Source organism: Rhamphochromis longiceps, linkage group LG23 (assembly GCF_057381845.1).
Source record: "Rhamphochromis longiceps isolate RC_006_pf linkage group LG23, R_longiceps_female_GT1.1, whole genome shotgun sequence".
Lineage (NCBI taxonomy): Eukaryota > Metazoa > Chordata > Actinopteri > Cichliformes > Cichlidae > Rhamphochromis > Rhamphochromis longiceps.
Window position 1 is genome coordinate 38,841,439 of NC_140578.1, and position 21,625 is coordinate 38,863,063.

A 21,625-nucleotide genomic window follows, 5' to 3' on the forward strand; every position below is an offset into this window, starting at 1 on the left:
AGTGAATGCGCTTGTGCTGGACATTAGAGGTGACACAGCTGCAACCTACAGTAGATGCATAAATGGGTATACTTAGGATGCACCAGTAGGGATCATGATGATTGGGGTCGATACCAAGAGGAACACAGAAATAGCACAAAAAAGTCAGTTCCTCCAGCTGCTGCTTGAGGCTGCCTCCAAAAGCGAGTCAGTCCCAGTAGATTAGCATCTTAAAATGCCCAACTTTAAAGCAGAAAAACATGTTTACAGCCCTGTGCTCTATAGCTAATTCCCACTTCTAAACAACTATACAGCAGTGTTTTTGTTTTCTTTTAACATGACTAATTTTTTCTGGAAGAGAGTTTTATACAACCTAAGACACTTTCCTCCATATTTCAAAGCTATGACATCACAAAAATGTGACTGGTCAATGTTGATCATGGAAAAACATTATTAATGGGATATCTCACAGACCCATTTGTGCTATAATCAGCTAATTTCAGTTCATGTGCAGGAGGAGGAAAATGTGGTGATAGAAACAGTTTTTTTCTTTGATAGCACAAAGGGACAAGCTCATGATTAGTCCAGGACAGAAACAAGCACCGCTAACACAATCTCAGTTCTTTTGCAACCCTCTACACAAAAACATGCTAACACAAAGCTAGTCAAGAGCACAGAATGAAGACAAAGTTAATCGCATGCTGGCCCCAGCCCAACAGCCAGAGTCTGAAGTTCAACAGGTAACAGAGGCAGTGACGTTGTAGCCTCCATTCCCTATTTGTAAAGTAGAATTACCATGGCGATCCCTTTAAAGTCTCTTTGAGTTTGTTTTCAACTTTGCTTTGTGTTCTTGGCACATTACATACGTACATGCTAAAGGAAAGATTGTATATGTGTCTCATTCAGACAGTCATTTGAGTTGTGTGCAGAACTGTAGCCTATGGTTGATATTCCTAACTTGTAAGTATGAGACAATTTATTTCCATTCATTTTACTTAGATGAAAAGTACTGAGTAATGTGTAATCTGTTACTTGTTTTGAGTAAAGACTCCAACACTGGTTATGATTCAACAAAGCTAAGCTGAAATAGTGATAGTGTATCTGTATGTGCCTATATACTGTTTTACATAACTTAAATAATGTCTAATTTTCAACTTTAACTGAAGACAAAGACGCATTCGAAAACAGAAAGTGTTGTTGCAAACTGTTGACCTGTTGACCTGCTTACTCTAACTGAACAGAAGAAGTGATGTGTTCATTGTGTGACATAGAAGGCCGTTTGCCAGAGAAAACTTTCTCTGTGCTGATCTAAAATCAGATTACTAGCAGCCTAGTAGGACCACAAACGTGAGGTAAAAGTGAACTTACATCATCAGGGGTGTGATGTGGAGACTAGTGATGCGTCTTGCATTCATTAATTCAGCTTTGTAAATGGAGGTAACTGCATACTCCTAGTTTCTGGATTTTGCTTTGTACTATGAAAGCTTGGCTTTGGACTGAAGTCGCTATACCTTGGCCATTTCTACTTTGACCTATTTTTTCCCTTTTTTGTCTCCCTTCCCTTTTATAGAAGCCATTAAAATACTCCAACATTATGCAAATGTAATCCTAAGTCACTGGAGACACTCTCCAGCAAAGTGCTTATATTAGTCAAAGGCAGATTAATAGAAGAAACCATCTGGTGGACATCCAAGGTAACATTTACTTCTGCATGATCTTTGCTGTAAGACACACACACGCACAGACACACACTGCCTCCATCTCCATTACCAGCACATTGTAATAGCCATGCTCAATTAAGCACACCTACACCCAGCAGGCAATTGGTGCTCGTTAACCTGCAACCTCATTAAAGACACCATGCCTCGTCACTAATGACACTCCCCATATTCGCTCTGTGTGCTTGCTTCTGAACGCCCTCCTGGCACAGTGGCATGGCGCAGTGATTATGCTAATTGCTTAATTATTCAGCAGAGATAATAAGTCAGCACATGATAATCTCACATGATAATCGAGTGAGATACCTGGATAAGGATAATAGAAAATTTCACACTTTTGAGCACAGTAAAATTAAAGTTTAATATTCATTATATGGGTATAAGATAAAGAACAAAGAAAGTATAAGCTTATCTGTCATTAGAATGTGACGGATCTTGCAGGTTTTAATTAGAAAATGGGGATTTTTAGAAGATTTCAAATGTGAAATAACTTCATTAAAATCAATTAAGCAAACATAAGAAGGGTGAGAAAAAAATCCATTTCTGTGCTTACCTTGAGTTTTTCATAGCGGTCGCTCAGTGCTGCCACCTGGTGGTCCCTGTGACGTCCAACTAACTTGCAGAGTGAGCAGATGAGCTGGTCGTCAGTGACACAGTACATGTTCACCTTTTCCTCCTCGTGCTCCAGGCACTGGAGCCCTCTGAGGTGGCAGTCCGGCATAGGCTCGATGAGCCGGTGGCCAGTGAACGGCTTCTTGTTGGGGTGCGTCGCTCTGAGGCATTCGTCGCAGTACGACACCTCACACGTTACGCATGTCTTAACAGCGTCCTGTGGCGGGTCCTGCTCGCAGAACTGGCACTGGACCGGCTCCGGAGGTGTGCTCGGGCTGGACATGGCAGCGCTGAGGGGGACCAGGGCCAACCGGTTGCTACCTTCCTCGCCGGGAGAGTTGGGCCCACTGTGAGGGGCAGGCAACGACAGCGGCAGGGGGAGCCCGGCTGAAGATGAGGCCCGTTGAACTCTATCAATAATATTCTGCAAGGTCACGTTTCTCTTAAGTCCTTCTAGTCCACGCTCTGGACTCAGGGAAATGACATATCTACAGGTGGGGCACTGGAAGGCGCCGATACTCTGAACTGATTCGTTGGTGGTGCAGTGGGAGACGAGGATGCGGTGGGCGCAGCCGAAGCACAGGCTATGGGCACAGGGGAGCAGCAGTGGGTCTTCAAAGAGCTCCAGGCAGATTGGACAAGTTAGCTCTGACTCCAGAGTGTCCATCCTGATTAAAAAAGGCCAGGCGGGACCAGGCGCAGTGTCAGCGAAATCCAGAAGAGCCACTCAGCTGTCTGGAGGCCAGAGAAATAGATGGAGGCGAGCAGAGAGAGGGAGAAAGGAAAAGAAAGCAGGGGGATTTGTGATTAAATGGTGTGAAACAGCTTACTTCTCTGCGCTTTCTTTGGAGGGCTTATATCTCAATGGAGCAGACCACTGAGTTGACTTAAAGTACCGGGTTTTCTACGTCTGACTGAAGACTGAAAATAAGATTAAGCAAACAGATTAATTAGCATGGTTCAGCATGTTCCACCAATAAGCATTTAGAAGTTTAAAATCAACACCTGACGATAATTTGGCTGTGGAGCTTCTACTTTTGTCCACAGTATTAAGTAGAAAGGAGGCACAGGGGTCTATAAATTCCAAATTGTTTATATACTGCCTGCGACAGTGGCCTCAAGGATCTTTATTTTGTAAGCTACATACCCTTCAACATTAGAGAGAAAACCTCATTTATTAGACAGTTCTCTATGAGCAAAAATGTGGTGATGGTGGGAAGGAAGAACTCACTTTGATGAGGAACAGACAGCCATCTACAGAGCAATGAGGTTAAAAAGAAGACCGAAAAGAAGAACACAGCAAGGCGACAAATAAAAGACAAGGCAAAACTACAGGAGAGATGCTCAGTGCTTGATGGGAGGTTCCTCATCATGGTTCTGGGTCATCTGACCCAGCCCTAATGATATCCTTTATCAAAAATTAAAAAAAATCTCAAGCTTAATCTTGAAAGTGAAAATAGCTGGGAGCCTATTAGCAAGATTCAAGACAGTCTAAGTTAGAAAAAGGTGCATTAGTATCAAAAAACAAGCTGAGGAGAATGTTGCTAGTCAGTTTGGAGGTTTCTTCCTGTTAAAATGGGATTTTTCCTTCCCACTGACACCAAGTGCTTATTTATATGAGGCCATATTTATATGGCCTGATTGTTGGGGTTTTCTGTTGTGTATTACTGATTTGGTGCTTTATATATACATTTCAATTGTACTAACAGAAAACGTAAAGACCATTCTGTAGGCTGAAAGTCAAACATATAGTTGCTCTAACAAATATCTCATGGTCTTTATAGCAGCCACATTGCAGATGTGCTGTTGACCCACTTTGTGCCCTTTTGTGATTCTCATTGTTGTTGACCGCAGTACGCTATAGGTTTCCCTATGCTTGGATTAACAAGATTACACACCATCAGCAGCAGCTGCTGCCGTCAAGAAGCATCTGTCAGGCTGGACTTAAAACTACTGAGCCACAAGCCAGTAATGCAACTTCTCACTAATCAGATACTTTATGTAACTAGTGTGCAATAGTGGCAGTGAGGTTCGCTTTATCCCTCGTTCTTTACCATTAAGTCACTGTACAGATAGTACAGCATGGAAGCCCCGAAAAGACAAGTGACAGAAAAGGCCTTAACAAAAGTCTAAGAGCAGGTTGAAGACGTCTTTTTTTTTCCAACTTGCTCTTAAATGGGTGGGATTATGGGATATATGTTTGTGCTCTACTCATTTTGGCTACAGAAGGCTGATCCCACTCATGTTTTCTCAAATAATATTTAATTGCCTGATGCATGATAAACACACAGAGTACATTTTGTGCTAGCACCTTCTGTAACATTACTATCTTTCTTTTAGCTATGCACTAGAAGGGGTATAATTTTCCCAGCATGCTCTGAGTGAGACAAAATAATTAGTGTTCCAAGTCATCTAGAACATCATGTTCTAGCAAGAAGCACTGCAAGATCAGATAAGGGTAGCCGACAAATGTTTTAACTAGCTACACTGAAAGTTTCAGAACTCATCTGAAACTACTGTGTTCACAGACTGAATGAGGCTCGCACACAAACTCGACATAACCTCTTTGGCGGAAGTAATAATGCTTCAAAGAAATGACTATAGATTGTTCTTCTCACCTGGTTTACATTAAAGAAAGGAAAGAAATGAAATGAAATTTGATGAAGCTTGATGATATTTTTAATGGGTTTTTATGTCTTTTGAGGCGTCCGTACATTCATTTCAAGCTATTTCAAGCTTACTTTTGCTCAAATCATATAAATTCAACTTTGATGCACCTTTACCACTCGAGTTGAAATGGGAGTCTTGTTTTAACATTGACTACAGCTGTGGCTCCATCTGCCACATCTGGAGTCAGTTGCTAATTAGAACACATGCCAATTCATTTCTCCTGCAGAGCCGCTGACTCTGGATTTCCACGTGAACCTCCGTGCTGTCAACATGTCTCCAAGAGACTCAGGAAGAAAATGTAGAAGAGGCTCAAACTCAACTCAAATTTAGAAACACAAAACAACAAAATGTAGCAAGATTTACTGTTTTATAAATTCCTGATTATGTTGGAAAGCATTAAAGGGGAGCTGCCTGCTAATTAATATAACTAAAAGTGCTCAAGTAAGCTAATAAATAAGTGTGGCTCTGTTTCCAGTCAGTTCTAATAAAGACAAGTTACCTCTGAGACTTTGCCTCCAAGTTAAAAATTCAACAGTGCATGCTTTCTTCATTTCTGAACTCATAGCCCTAGGCCTTTTAATACACTTTTGGTTAATTTTAAGAAGATAAATTGGATTTTACTGTAGCTGAAAATGTCAATGAAAAAAAATCCCTATTTTAGAAGTGAAATAAAAGTGAAACCAACCCTTAGGGCTAAAAGGATCTTTGCCAGTTTCAGGAAATGTGTCACAGCACAAAAAAAGAAAAAATAAAGAAAGAAAATGTCAGATTAGCACACAGATAATTCTGAAAACAATGAGATTTGTTTTCAGAATTAACAATAAACAATCTTTTATTTGTTTTTTATTTATATCTCATGTAATTTTATTTTACAGTTCCAATGTACAGCACTTTGTGTCAGCTGTGGTTGTTTTAAAGTGCTTTATAAATAAAGTTGATGATGATGATGATGATGATGAAAAATAAATGATTTTGAGTATGAATGCATTTGATTATAATGAGTACGTAAATTGATGTTATAAACCATGCTCCAATTTCTACACACTTTAAGCATAATAACGACAGTGACACACACACACACACACAAAAGAAAAATGCAAGGAATGAAATGAAATGCAGGAAAGAAATCCGCTCTTATCTCCATGGTGCGGCCCTTTCAGCAGATGTCACTGTTTACTGAGATTAAAACTCGTGTGAGTGGACTGCTGCACTCTGAATATCTCCTCTTCATTCTCTAATCTATCTTTATGCATGGCTTCCTCTCATCCTCTGGGGAAAAAAACAAAAAAACAAGTGCTGCAGATAAACTGTCCTCATATGAGCTCAGCACAGTCCAACCACCACTTTTAGTACCTGTGATATTTGAGATCAGATATTTACTGTGAGACCTGATGAGCTGGTGAAAGAGATGGGATGGGGGGAACTGTGTACATAGACGTATTACCAAGCAAGCCCTTGATCTCTTACATTTATATCAGAAGGGAAACGCCAAATGCTGGAATCAAGCAAATATGGAAGGATATACAGAGGAAAATGCAAGTAATTGAATGTGGGAGATGGGAGTGATTTGGCAATCGCATGCTTTAAATGAAACGGAATGGGTATGTGTTTGCTTGGACTGTTAAAAACAAACACTCAGAGAGACACACTCATCTACACTGGCATCGCAGCATGTGCACACACAGTGATACATACTCATTAGCACAAAACACCTACTCTGAAACATCTAAGAGCCTCTCTGAGGTGCTTATAATGGCAACTAATCTGTCAGTGAGACCCGAGCTTTCCGACTGTCAAATAAAACTTGGAGGGTTGAAAGGGTTAGCGTATACTGTTATTCTTTTGGTCGAATTGCCTTTTCATAACAGCATCGTTGGATGTTAGCTTACAGCAGCTCTGAAGCTAAATAATCACTAAATGAGCAGTTTCAACATGAGGGAGCAAAGTTTATGTAGTAGGGTGAGATGTAATCTTATTTAGCCCAAGTATTTGACAGTATGCATCTGCGGTCATGTATGTAAACACAAACTTAACACACAGACTTCTCCAAATGTAAGATCATGGCAGAAGAGCTCCAAATTTACTCCTACCTAAATGCAAGCAATGTAAGATTGGGACAAACCCAAATCTTTCAACTTTTTTTTATGATTTTTTACAACAAGAGGCTGCGACTTGTGTAGGGAAGAGTTATCATCAATCTCTGTATTTTAACTCCTGTCAGGTGTGTAAAGTTTTTTGTGACAACAAAAAAATCTTCTTAAATCCTACTTTTACCTGGCATGCAACCAATAGTAGCCATACTAAGTTAGCAACTAGCTTGTGGCTAAAGATGCCGAAAAGCTTGATAAGTAATTTTCTAGACAAACTCTAGAACTTGAACTAAATGCATATGTTGTCATTTAAAGCCAAAAAAACAAGCCCTTGAATAGCTGTACACCATTAGCCTAACAGTTGGAAGACTAAGCTAAGTTAAGCTAACTTAACTTGCTGGTAAGACTGAAAAGAGGTCATTGTAACCTGTTAAATCTGGTATCCTCTTTATTTTAGCTTAATTAGATATGATGCATTAGCCAAACATCTTTTTTTTAACTTTTTTTATAATGTTCTACTATAATAATAAAATAATTTAGATATGTTTATAATACCCTTTGTTTATTTGTTTATCTATGGATTCTAATATCTAATATGTTACATATGTTATTTCAATAAAACTAATGAAACCCTTAAAACTTAATCCTAAAAACATATTTTGTTAAATCCTACTTATAATTAGAAAAATTAGATGACACATCTTCCCTCCTTCAAGGTGATTTCTTTGGATTTCTGCTATTGTTGCAGGACAGGGTCAAAATGACCAACCATGGCAGTTGTGAGGGGAATGAATGATGCAAGTGGTTCTAGTAGAGCCTCATTAGCTAAAGTGAATGATAACTATTTACTGAAACATCAGCTTTTTTACTGTTCAGTGCACTTTTATGCAATCTAGTAATCATCAGTTTATAAGATACTAAAATATAAAACCATATAGCATTGTGTATCAGGTGATTTTTTTAAAGTATTCCTATAGGGCAGCAAATTATATTTGCCCTATTTATTAATATCTGTAATGAGTTTTCAATAATAAGCGACTGGGCATTTAAAGCTAATGTGTTTGTACAATCTTTCTGCACATGTTTAATAATTTCCCCTTTTTCTATCAGTAACAAACATCTCAACGTCACTCAAGCTGACAGAAAAAAGGGCCGGCACAAACTGGCTAAGATTAGCTGGCAAACTTGCAAACATTTATCCTTTAAATTAGTTTGAGGCTTGCATTTGTTTTTAAAAGATGTCAAAAAATGTGACAATCCAACCACGTTGATGAAGTTAATATTAAAAAATGTGTGAGCTCGGCCAATCGGATGTCCTCTAACTGGTTCATTATGTTCCACTTGTTCCACACTGATAGCAGAGGACTATTGATAGACTGTTGTTAATTAAAAGATGAACTAGATTAAATAGCTCACTGAAAAAGACCACAATCATCCAATATTACATTAAAAAAAGTTCTATTTAATTCTCAGGTATTCTTGAAGTGTAAAACAGTTCCACTCCTTCTGGAGCATGCTTCCTTTTGTTAATCAGACTCTCTAGACTTATCACAATGAGGTTAATACAAAGCATAACCATTAAAACAAAAGAAATCTAATGCATGAGTGTTGTCTGTTTGAAGGTAATAAAAGTGCATAAATGAACTAAATATCAATTGGACCAGTCTAAGGACTATTTTTTATGCACTCCATTCCAGCACACAGCTGTCAGCCAACTAACAAACAAAGTAGAGAAGGTAGATGCAGGAAAAAATAACTTCCTGACAAAGCCAAAAAAAAGTTAGACATTGACGAAGCTCTGACAGGTTTGAAAGGGGAGGGAGGAAACCTGGAGGCACGAAAGGATGAAGAGAAAAAAAACCCTCAGTCTGACAAAAGAACACACACAAATCTAAATCTGCGCTTACATATAGACATGCATAGTTACACAAATCCAAATTGGCAGGTGAGACAAGATGAAATGCCTCTCAACACACCATAGGTGACACTGTTGAACCATGTTTTGAGGTGACAGAGCACAAAACAGAAGAAGAACGAGTGGAAAGGGGATGTAAAGAAGTACTTTCAAAAAACTGGAGGCAAAGAAGAGAAAGCAAGAGAGAGAGGGGGGAGAAAGGCCATTGAGAGTGGAGGAAAAACTTGATGGAATCAGAGTTGTTTATTTTTCCCACCATCACTTTGTGCCCCATGACTGTCAGAGCTGCCACTATGTGTGAAAGACTCGTCTGCTGTGCTGGAACCACTGAAATGTCAGTACCAATAGCGTTCAGTGGGGGGCAATACAAAGCTGAATGAGCGGTGGAAGACTCCTCCGCAGTCATTTCTCCTCTGTTTCTCTGCAGCTTCAGCATGTGAAGAAAATGTTTCATTCTGAACAGGAACTGTTGTCCCTAACATTACTTGCAGCTATATTTTTATGGGATGCTGGATAGTGCCTCATCCAAAATGACATCTATCTAATTTATAGAAGTCTATGTATAAAAAAAGGAGAAGGCTCATTATATTTTTGTTCTTCATCTTTCATTAAAATGCTTAACAATTTTGTGTGTAGACTAAAAATGTTCACAACATATTTATCTAGTTTATCGAAATGTTCTGTAACAGCTGCTTTCAAAGAAGTTCTAAATGTCGCGTTTCATTAAAATAATCAGTTTTTCTCTGTCTATATTCATCTATCTGCTTGGAACAATCTGCAATTGTTATTCATTATTTAACTATTTAAGGTTGTGCAAAAAAACCAGATTCATGATGTTTTGAATTTTAGCTTATGTTAGCAGCTCTATCCTGCTGTGTAATGAGTAATAATGCCATTGTACACGTTACACGATACTTTAATCGTTTGCCTTGGTCATACAGTGTTAGCTATTAGCATGATACTATATAGTCTTTAATAAGCTTGAATGATGTTTTCACGTTTTAAAGGTGCCTGTTTACAGGTGAGTCATATTTCAACAGGAAACTGTTTTCAACCAAACTATACAGCTATTATAGGTTTAGCATTAGTGCAAACAAAATTGCTAGCAATAATCATCATTATGTCATGAAACTTTGCTAGTTTAGGTGTAGTCTCAACCAGCCATTATGCAATACTTACTTACTACTACTTACTAATACTTACTAATTAATAATTACTACTGCCAGTGAACACTATGTACTGTACGTGGTGTTAGCTCAGCTCAAATGTTTAGTACCCTGAAAAGCTAAAAGACCTTTTTAAACTGCTATTTAAGCAGTTATAACATTGATTAAGATCTATTGTTTACTGACTGTTTACTGGCTGTTTGTTGGTGCTTGCAATCAGTGCATCCCTGCTTCTGTCTGTAAAATAGCTACTGTCTTACATTTTTGTATTTTCAACCATTCCTCAAAGAGGATGCGGTTATTGAAGCTGCTGACTGTTACATGTAGGGGAGCCTGCAAAATGATTTTTTTTTAACTCATTAACAAGGAAGCATTTCAACAATAGATCCTGCTCTTTCAGATACATTGCTAATGTAATGATACCAATTTTACTGCATCGTGAAAAGGCTCGTCATGTAAAATCAACGAATGTTCCCACGAAGAGGATTTTGAGAGTGTACAAATCTCAAGGCAAATAAGGAGGCAGTTTAATTTCATTGCTTTAACCACGAAAAATTCAGTCAGAAAGCACAAACTGTAATAACATTCAGTGAAACTCTCTCAGTGACCTTTTCCTCAGAAATGGCAATATAATATTCAATAGATATGATAGGCTCAGAAGGATCAGATTGACATTTGTTTATCTCAGTCTTCCTCCGTTTCTGTTTCTGTTTCTGTCTCTACTCATCTCATGTTACATCATGACACAAGCCCAAAATGCTGCATTTCTATTTTGAGCGGGCACAAATGTCATTGCCCCGATGCCTCGCTGAAATGCCTGCAGTTTTATTTTGAAAAAGAAAAGTAACTTTCATATGGTCTCTGATCCATGAATGCCAACACATAACCTTTTGCAACTGGCCGTTATTTCAGCGTTCACTTATTCAGTGAGGGTTAAATCAAACCCAACTTTTATCCCTGTGATTTCTAAGTACTCTAGCTAATCTACTTTAACCCTCATCCTAAACCAAACCCTAAGTATTTAAAAAGACTACCAAAGATTTGGTGTGTGTAGCAACGAGTGTTTGTTGAGACAGACAGGGTTGGGTTAGAGGTTAAAGTACTTTTTAGAAATGAGTTCATATTTAGACAAATGCTCACTCACGCCACATACAAATGTATCTGAAAATAACAAATTTTAACTTTTGATCTCCCTTCCTGTTTATATTTGGGCCCGGCTCCCCCCATTAGTCTGCATTCGACTTCTAAATCTTTCATTAACGTCAGGTCCACGAAGGTTGCCGCTTTCCTTTCCCCTTGTAGTTTGAACTGTTAAAATTTTCATAGGACCTCTTTCTTTTCTCTCCATTTTCTAAAAACTGATTCAACAAGAGAATGATGCAGACAAAAAAAATCCCCAGATGAGTGAGAGAGAGATTCTGTGTTCGATTTAAAGGGAAAGACTGAGCGCTGCACTTTTACATAATGTACTGAGACACTCATAATGAAGATGATAATTGTTGCTAACTGCAGGTCTAAACACTGATATGTTTTATATGTTTTTGTAATAAAACTTAATTCGTGATCATTTGTTCTCTTAAAATGTTGCTTCAGGGAAATTTGATTGCATTGCTTTTTCAGATTTTTTTTCAGCACAATGAATTCTTCAACTGCACAAAAACCCGAAAAACTCAACTGAAATGAGCGACACTTCCACGTGGAAGTGTAGAGAGATTCCATTACCAGATAGCTTTGAGTAAATTGCATAAAAGAAATTACTCGGCAATAAGCACCCCAAAAAGCTATGAAAAAAACCTCACATTTGGGTGCAGGGTCCATTTGGTGATTTGACGTGTGCGACTGTGGCAGCGCATGGAGCAGAACTGAGAAGTAGGTCATCCCCATTGACCTGGCTCACATAATAAGCATACACACTGCATGTGTGTGTCACTTTATGATCTCGCTGTTCCAATTTGCTCTTAACTCAGAGAGGCAGAAAATGACAAACACACAGCGAAATGTTAGAACCGAGCGAAAGAGGGCAAAGCATCAGAAGCCGAGCCAAAACATGACGATATCTGGCTGTCAGCCTTTTTAATGTTACATTTTACATGCCGCAAAGTCTTTTCCTGCTCAAACTTCAAAATGGAAATTGAATCTGTAATAGATTCAAAATGCGCTCAGGGTAAAGGTGACCAGAACCTGTCCGCGTTGGATTGTCAGGTACCATTTTGCCTAAACTGCCCACAAACATCGCCTACTTTAGCAACTGGGACAGAGAGAGAAAAAGAAGCAGCTCTCAATTATTCACATTTTTATAAAAAAGCTGAATAAATTATTTACATTTTTGTGAGCTCTTCAGTGCAACCTCTACTTGGCTTCGCTTTTTTGCCAACATCTAAACCATTTGACACCTCACATACACCAATATGTCAAAGAATTTTAATGATCCCTCAAATGTTTATGTTTTTCCCTGAATTGCAAATCCTATAATCTGGTTTCATAGGAGGGCTGGAGAGCTAGAGAGATTAACCCTCAACCTCGTGCGGTTGTTGAGAACAAGGAGCCTTTTCGGGGGCTTTCTCTCCCTGCTAAGGTCAGAGGAGATTAATATTAACTGTGCACAACCAAATGTTTTAAATTACACAGATTTTTTATTAAATGTAAAATCTAAGTAAATGTTTTGAACTTCCTCTTTTTGTTTAAACGTTCTACTTAATATACAATTTCATTGTACTTGGCCATCAATAATTAACGGTCACATCCGGGAAGCTCTGGAATTCCAGGTCCAAATTATTACATTAGCTAAAATATTTAGTTGTGCTACAAGTGTTGCATTATGTTCATACTTTATATCAGAATACATGCCTCAATACTGTGCTCAGTTACTAAAGTATGTTGCAGTGTCCGTGACTTTCACCATGACAAAACTGTAAAAAGTAGCATTTTATAATAAACTTACAAATTAAAATGTAAATTCTGTTAACTGAGAATTGTTGAGCTGATACATCATCATGTTACATAGTATCTTCCTGCATCCAGCATTTTTCTACAATGTTTTCCTGCACTATTAGCCTTCTGGCTCGTCTTGTATGTAATAAATCTTGAAGTCCAAGGAAATTAATTTTATATATTCAACAGCCTTGCTCACAGGTGTAGTTGTCATGAGTCCAAATAGGACAGAGGACAAAAAAGTTGGGTGAGGAACATGCCCAGAGTTGAAGCTAACGAAGTCCAAACAAATCAGTTCGCTAAATGTAAAAAAAGCTTTTTGAGTGTTCAAGGGAGGATTAGAACTCAAAATATTTTTCCCATTTCCTTTCCTTCCTTCCACCTCCCTCCCTAACCTCTCCTTCATGTTCACTACAGTATGAGACTGGATATTTAACAAGTTACCAACAGTAGCAGTTGCCACACGCACGCACATACTCAAAGCTTTTGTCTGATTCCAGATACCCTGCCATGCTGATCCCTAACCAGCTTCCTACAATACTGGCTGTGACCAATCCCGGCCTTTCATGTTTCGAAGCGGTCAGTCACACCTAACAGGATTGGCTGGTGATAGTCTGGGATGCAGAGGCTATTAGTGATTATAATAAAGGGTGACATTTGTGAATGTGGTGTGGGTGCGTGTGTGAGCCGGTGCGTGTGTGGCAGGGTCTGTCTGGGATCTCACTTGTGTGACCCAGATTGGGTACAGTGGCGCATGTGAAAATGGAGGGCAGTAGGGGGGCGGAGATTATGTTAACAACTCAAAAGCTGCTGTTGTCAAGGACAGTTTTTGTCAGGGTGAATGATCTGTACTCTCCCACCGCATGCAAACATGCAAAGGTGCCTTTATCATCTATTAGTAAAGGATTTCTATATCCTATATAACTTTTAAAACCTGGTGATCTCAACATATTGCCCATAAATTCATGCAATAAACAAATGTAAAACATTTTATGGAAAATTAATCGCAAAATCCTCACTGTGTGCCTAAACAGTTAGCGCTGTTTTAGGCTCTGTGGCCAAAGGTTCAACAATAAGCATGTGTAATCAGCAGCTCTAACCACTTTGTTTTTGATTTTTTCTACTCTCAACTCTAAATGATGTCACAGGGGTTATCGCTAATGTGGTCTGCCAATTAGAAGAAAGTTGGCTTAAAGGAAAGGGAAAGGCAGCTAAAACACTCAGAGATGAAGTGGATGACTGCGCCAAGGCTCATCATACATGAACAAGCGTCATTTTGAACTTTGAATCACGGAATGTGACTTTAGTAGAGTCCAAGAGCAAAAATACAGAGCTGAGAGTGTAATAGTCATCTTTTTGAATTGGGGTAGAAAAAAACACCCTACACTTAGCTGGAAACAAAATGTCACACTTTTCTGACACCTTTTGATAATCACACATCACACTAGCTTGAATTCACACTGTAATAGAATTCACCGCAGCAACAGTTCAGTTAAGTGCCATTTACTGTCCCATCCTTAAAAGCTGATGCACTTCAACGTTACTTCTGGTTCACTTTTCAAACTGTACAGTAAGATCCTCAGTTGGCTATTTGACATAAGACTGACTGCAGAAAAGAGAGCACTCACTGAACCCTCATATGCTGCATTTCCAGACACTACAGGTTTAGTTAATGTCTTCTTCCATGAGCACAATTATTCTATAATGCCTTAATGCTGCCTCAAAATGTGTGCTTCGGATCCCCTAGTGGAGATGAAAGTGATTAAACTGTGGTTATGCCCTGAAGTGCTAAATTATCATAGCAACTTTGATTGGATAATGAAATGTTTTCGATGTGAAAATGGCCCCAGAGAGCTGGTAAAGATTAGGTAAGCGAGTGTTTGCATGCATGAACAGAGCACTAGTGGGATAAACACCACTCATGCAGCATTTGCATGACTCATGCAGTGTAGCATGCAAAAAGATCTTGTTTTCGGGAACTATTCAGGGCAATTAAGATTACAGATGCAAAATATCCTTCTTATCGAGTTATATTTACATGTTATTAAGGCTTTCCTACATAAAACAATGAATATCTTATAGTTGTGCACAGATCTCTCTGTGGAAAAACTCAGATTTTCTTTTGTGTTTGAAGATTTTTAACTTGTTGGAAATTAGGATTTCATCTTGTTGAGAATTTGTTAAGTTGTTGTCAAGCAGTCACCTTGGACGTCTGCTTCTTCAAGAAAAAGCTGATTACTTCTATATAAATTCAGTTTAACCTGCCTGAAATGCCTAAATGACCCTGTTCCACAGGGCACCTTGTGTCATGACACCAGAGATGTGGAATATGCTAACAATTATACTAGATTTTTAATACAAGGCTTCAAGTCATCTGTGTTTATGTTGAACTAGAAGGTTAGGAATGTCAAAAAGCATGATGGTATTCAACCTATCCAAGACCTCAAGAATGATGGATATTCCAAACACATCTGCCGAGCCGCAGCTGATTGAGTAAGTCCCTTGATGCGTATCAAATGTCCGCAATGTTTTTTCAGAACCGAACACCCCAACCTGACACCTGTGAAGGGGTGTTTTTTCAGGCAGCATGCTGAGAGGATCACTGATTTTGCCTTCCATTAGTAAAACTGAAACGTCATGTTACATAAACAATTTAAAAGCAGTGCTGATCTTTGGGATCTTCATTTTTGTTTCTTTTTAATACTCTGAGAAAGTATGACCTACTTGAGGATGGCTCCAAAAGTTAATTCATGCTGCCCACATAAGACAAAGACTCCAACCTACCAAGACTCTAATGCATACCTAAGAGTGAGTTGATGGATGCCAGTTGAAGTGACAAAATTATAAAGACATTTTAAGAAAAAAATTTTAAACAGAAAATGTTTACAAAGTTTACAAAGACTGAAAGCAGCATTTAGAACTTGGGAGAGGTTAACTCAGGGCATTCAGATTTTTAATGCATGGCAGAAATCATTGTGTGCCAACAAAGGCAACTGTACCTGATTGCTGCCTGCTAGCTTTACCTCCTGCTAACCTAAGTCGCTGAACTGGACTTCTGAACACACTTAGCATTTTGAATACAATGATGTGACAAACTACATTGTTTTCTATGTTGCTAAACCAGAAAGTCTGCTTGAATTTTGGTGTAGCATATTCAATATGTTACTTAGCACTGATTAGTAGTTATCTTTAAAGCTTGCTAATCAAACTGCTTAGCATTCGCTATTAATGTGATAACTTCTGGTTCCAGAAAGCCAAGATGGCAACAACTATGATGCTGGAATAATTAGAAATCCATAGGTGACAATATCAGTGAGTGTAGTCACATGGCTATTTAGTATTTAGTATTTATTTATTTATTGTCATTGTCAAGAACAATGAAATTGCGTTTGGGGCTTCCATACAACCCCAAAAAAAGAAGAAAATAATAAATACCCCTTAAAACCCAAGTGTACATATTTAACCCAGTGTGACTCCAATGCAATAAGACAATCCTTAGCAATAATGTTCGTAGAAATTCAGACAAAGACCTGAGAAACATGACAAAATGTTTCTCAGGCTATGTCCATCTTTTACAGTCTATGGATTTAGTTTAGGTTTTGTGTTTTTATTATTTCATGGTGAAATAGTCAAAGGTTCTTAGCTGATAATATGTGGAATCAAATGACCCAAAAAGCAAAAAAAATGCCATTAACAATGTGCAAAGAGACTTACAGAAATTGAACTGATTTGTTTAAGGATGCTAGATTAAATCTTTAGATTTTATCCGTAAAATTTCAGGCTGTTTTTATCATAAATTTGACCACACTAACATCACTCTGCTCCATACTACAGACTCTTATCAGTATATTTTTTAGTTATGATTTCCAAATTCACCAGGCAATACAACAACTACTTGTTCAGCGGGGAAGCATCATGCAGAATGTGTGGCCACTCATTAATTTAGTCAGAGAAGCAAAACTGTCATTTACATTTAGCGAACGAGACAAGGATTTAGATGTTGAAGAAGAGTTCGACTTCAATTATTTATTTATTTATTTTCATTTTTCTTCTTCCATTTCTCTGTGTTTCTGTTCAGAAAGATTCAGTATCACAGGTTTTACTGACCATATTGCCACATTAGTGGAAAGTTATTTGCAGTGCTGGGTCACTGCACCGTGGTATAATCCTCCACTCAACCTTTTAGTATAAACATGAATTATTTCGACTGCAGATCAGACAAAAAGGCTACACTTCAGCCTCCATTAAGTAGAACAAACTGTGTAATAGCCTGATAGTCGTACAAGCATTGTCAATTTCATATTTATATAGTTAAAATTTTGAAACTTGTCTAATACCACACTGCAGCACACTGTTGAGGCTCCTGACAACTTTAAAATAAAAGGTTTGAGGAACCACTTATCCTCTCCACAGGACTGCACAAGCTGCCAACTCTCACTGAACCGATTGTGCTCATTGTCACCGTTTCTGATGTTTCCATAGCAACATTGCACTCTCATCTTATCCAGTGGGTGATTAAAGAACGCACTGGGGTGGATAAAATGAACTGATCTGGAGTGGAAATAGAGCGAGAATGAGAGAGAGAGAGAAAGGAATCCAGTATGTCTTGTCCCTTTTGAAGCGTGTTTAGATAGCAATTAGCAGTTCACCCCTCGAGCGTCTGAAGTAGGCAACTGCTGACGCTTTGAAGATCAAATTAACCAATTACGGGCAGATAAGACTCTCAGGAGTTCTACCTCCCCGTTTTATCATGGATACTACATGCTTGTGAGATAACAGAATATTTAGGGAGTAGCACTGCTGTCTGCTTGTCACGGCATTAGCCACCAAAGTTTTTCTGGAATACTATTTTTTCTTCTGATCAAAGCGTTATTGTACTTTCTTTGAAGCTAGGTCATATGAAGTGCTTTTCCATAATCGGTACCTGTACCTGCAGCATGCCCCCACTTTGGAGAAACTAAGTAGTGTGCTGCTTTATACACTGTTGCTAGCAAAGCCTATTTTAGCACTAACAAAATAACAGCAACCTAACCACCAAAATCAATATCCTAATTGTACTTTTGTAGTGCTTTACCTTAGACTCCGATCATTCAAGGATTTTAGAGATCCTCATCAACTGGTGCCATGATTGGTTAGACTTTTTAACAGATTCAAATGGACTTAGTGTTACGACTCCTAGTGAAGACACATGCAAAGTACAGCGGTCTTGAGTTTTGGTGATATTGATTAGTCTGACACTTGCAGTAATTAGCAGATACAGTATCTGTCTGTGCATTGCACTCAACAGTTTATGGATACAGCTGGCTAACCACGCTTGCAAACATTAGTTGATAATTGAGCACATTACTCTCTTGTCCAAATATGCTAACTTCAGGCTAAGTAAAAGAAAACAACATGGAAACAGCCAAAAATGTTAAATTTGAGGAACTTTGACGAACTCTGATGTCAAACACTGACTTTGGGCTCCAGAGTGGTTAGGCTACGAGTGGAAAAATTATGTAACCAAACAGCTTCAGAAAAGGTAAAGTCTAAAACAAAAGTAAAATAGTTTAAAAAAAACCAAACATGTTTCCTAACTTGAGGCCCTAACTACCTCAGGAGAAGACAACAATAAAATTTTAAGAGGAGATGGGGTTTGTGATTAAAAATGACTGTTGAGCTGGAAGTGAGAGTATGTTGTGAGAATACTAAAGTCAAAGCTGTAGTTGATCAGCAACCAGTGTTCTGGAAGAAAAAGTAAGTTATTTTTTGTCAAGGGTGTTTCTGAAGAGGTTGGCCTCAGTACCTCATCAGAAAGGACTGCCATACAGCGAGGTAAAACAGTGACACAACTTACCCTACATTTTCTTCATCTGTGGGTCTCGGATTACAATATATTTGGCTTCCAACCCTGTCAATAGCAGCACGTTGCTTAGCTTGCAGTCCATTAATGCTTCCTGCTTCTCAAAACTAGAGGCTACACTGTCTATAAATACCTCACACAACTCTTCTTCAAAGAAACCAAACCATCCGTTTTACATCAGCAACGCTCAAAGTTTAAGAGTGCACCTTATCCCTGAGTCAAGTTTACATAAACTGACAGATGTGCTCCAAGAAGGAAAACAAATGAAAAAAAAAAAAACAGCATTTGCTATATTTGTCTACATAGTTCCCACGCTCAGTCTTCATTCACGGGAGAGAAAGGGGGGTTTGAAACCTAAGATGCTTCAGTCAAGCCTGTCCAGGCTGACAATGTCTCAATGAAACATGTCGGGGGGAAACAGGAAAAGAAACCGTAACAATGCTATTGTTGCTATATTGGTCGGCAAAGTGACAGCTAAGGACCAAGTACAGAGAGGGTCTTTTTGTTTTGCCTAGTCTATTCATGTCAATGCAGACTTTGTATATGGCAACTTATGGTGAGCACATAAGTACTGCTATATTTGGATGGATTGGATAATTTCACTTCCATATGACTTCCATAGACAATGGTGAACAGTCTCTGTGAAAAGTGCTACACAAGCCGAAAACTATTTTACAAGTGTTTTCAGACAAGTTGGCATCTTCCAAACAAACTATGGACAACTGTGGTAATCTGCTGGTGACCAAACTTTGACCTGTACGTATCAAAATACGTGGGTTTATAAATCATAGCAATCATAAACTATTTACTTTTTTCCCCACCAAAAAGTTATATTTTATGAAGACTATATGGTTAGGGGTTAGGGTTACTTTACATCAGACCTCATGAGGTTAAAGCCATTTCCAACTTCAACATAAACTATCACTAAAAGTGAGCAGCACCTAGTTCTATTTAATGCATTTGATTGCTTACTTAAGGCCTCAAGTTAGGCTACAGTGACCTCCCCTTCCTCAAGTTCTCCACTGTCTCGCAGATCAAACATAGAAACCTGGATTTCCTTGATCTCGCTGAGCCACCGCAGGTGAGAAAAAGCACTCGCAGACCTGAGCCCGTGTTATCCAGCTGTCACCCACATGATTCAGCACGCACAAGATGCATGCACGCTCTCACACACATGCACTGATGTGTACTTAACACGGCTCAGCACACAGAAATTCAATAACTTGACCTCTGGGAGGCTTAAAAACACAGAATGAGCGACTTGTGCGGATGTGAACAACGTGTAGAGCATGTAGTGCAGCTAACCTGTATACGAAGGTGTTTTATCCTATCTGCACATACAGGGCTTTCAATAGAGGAGGAAGGAATTGGGGAGGACAGTACAGATAAACATCTCCACTTTCAAATTAATGCTGTCAAACTCCCTGCACACTTTAGTGGAAAGCAGACAAAACATTTGGGACCTCTGAAGCTGCTCTTACACACTCAAGTACTCAAGTACGAGTGCACTTTTAACCATCCTTCAAGGCACTGTCTCCTGTCTCCTTTATGTGTGCCGGCGCTTCAAGCAACCACCAAAATATCCAGTGGCTCTTTGAATTTGGGTCACAAAAAGCCAGACTCACATGCTACGTAACAATGCCCACACACAGACTTTTTTGGTAAGCTGCCAAAGTTTTACAGCTAATACCTGTCGACCTCTTAAAGTGGGATCAGCTGATTTGCTCGTGTCTGTGGAAGCTGCCACACTTCAGGGAGGACCACGAGCCCAAATTAAAAGCTGAAGTTCTTCAGAACTCCTCGCTATAAATGTCTGTCTAGCAACTGTTTCTTCACAAGTTTCTTTTCAACCACCATACAGACTGGCTCCACACTACTCGCTGGCTCCACACTACTCGCTGGCTCAGTCCTGAAGCCACCGCTCTGTCATTATCATTCCAGCAATGCTGGCACTGAATGCTTCCACTCCTTATTTCCACTGAGAATACAGTCTGATCTGAGATGGAGGGTGAAAGCATGCGGGAATCCCCCAGGGACTGGGAGACTTAAGTAAACTACTCTAAGAAGAACTCCCTCTGAGACAGCCCACACCTCCCACACCTCCTTACAGTAAGCACACACACATACAAAAAAAAATAAAATACAAATCAAACTCCCCTCTCTTCTTCCTGTTCCTTACCTTCCACATGATTAAAATCCCATCATCCACAAACAAAAGTGAAAAAGAGAGGAAGAGAGAGAGAAGTGGGAGTGGGGGGGGGAGGGAATGTCAGCTATCTTTGGCTCTCTCTCTCCTCTGTGGGGTGCAGAAACAGCAGCAGCGGCGGCAGTGGCAAAAGCAACAGCAAGCAGCAAACTTGGGACTCAGAGAGGATGTAGCTGCGTCTCCGTGGCTGTGTCATCACCTCTCATGATATGTTTCCTCCCCTGCCTGTGTAAGCCTTTCCATCCTGACCCGGCACAGAGAAAGAGAGAGAGAGAGAGAGACGGGACAAAGTAGTGTACCGCCCCCCTCTCTTTATCCCCTCCTCCTCTGTCCATTCCTCCCTTTCTGTTTCCCTGTATTCAAATCTGCCAGCGAGCTGCTCTGTCTCAAAGTAGGCCAATCACTGAACTGCTGGGGGGTGGAGTCAGGGCCCGCTGTGTGTGCAAGTGTCCTTGCAGTCATACAAACAGACATTGGGTGTGCATGTCTACTTATC

At 39.3% G+C, this 21,625-nt stretch overlaps 1 protein-coding gene across 1 annotated transcript in view; it reads right to left on the reverse strand.

Annotated features, from left to right (window-relative positions):
* Positions 1-21,400, reverse strand: part of LOC146642536 (E3 ubiquitin-protein ligase Midline-1-like) — a 60,040-nt gene extending 38,640 nt beyond the window's left edge. Inside the window, exons 1-2 of the mRNA XM_085397685.1 lie at positions 21,103-21,400; positions 2,251-3,044 (exon numbers count right to left, since the gene is read on the reverse strand). Coding sequence (XP_085253811.1) covers positions 2,251-2,976 — 726 coding nt within the window. The 5' untranslated portion in view covers positions 2,977-3,044; positions 21,103-21,400. The remainder of the gene's footprint in view (positions 1-2,250; positions 3,045-21,102) is intronic.
* Between the last annotated feature and the right edge of the window lie 225 nt (positions 21,401-21,625).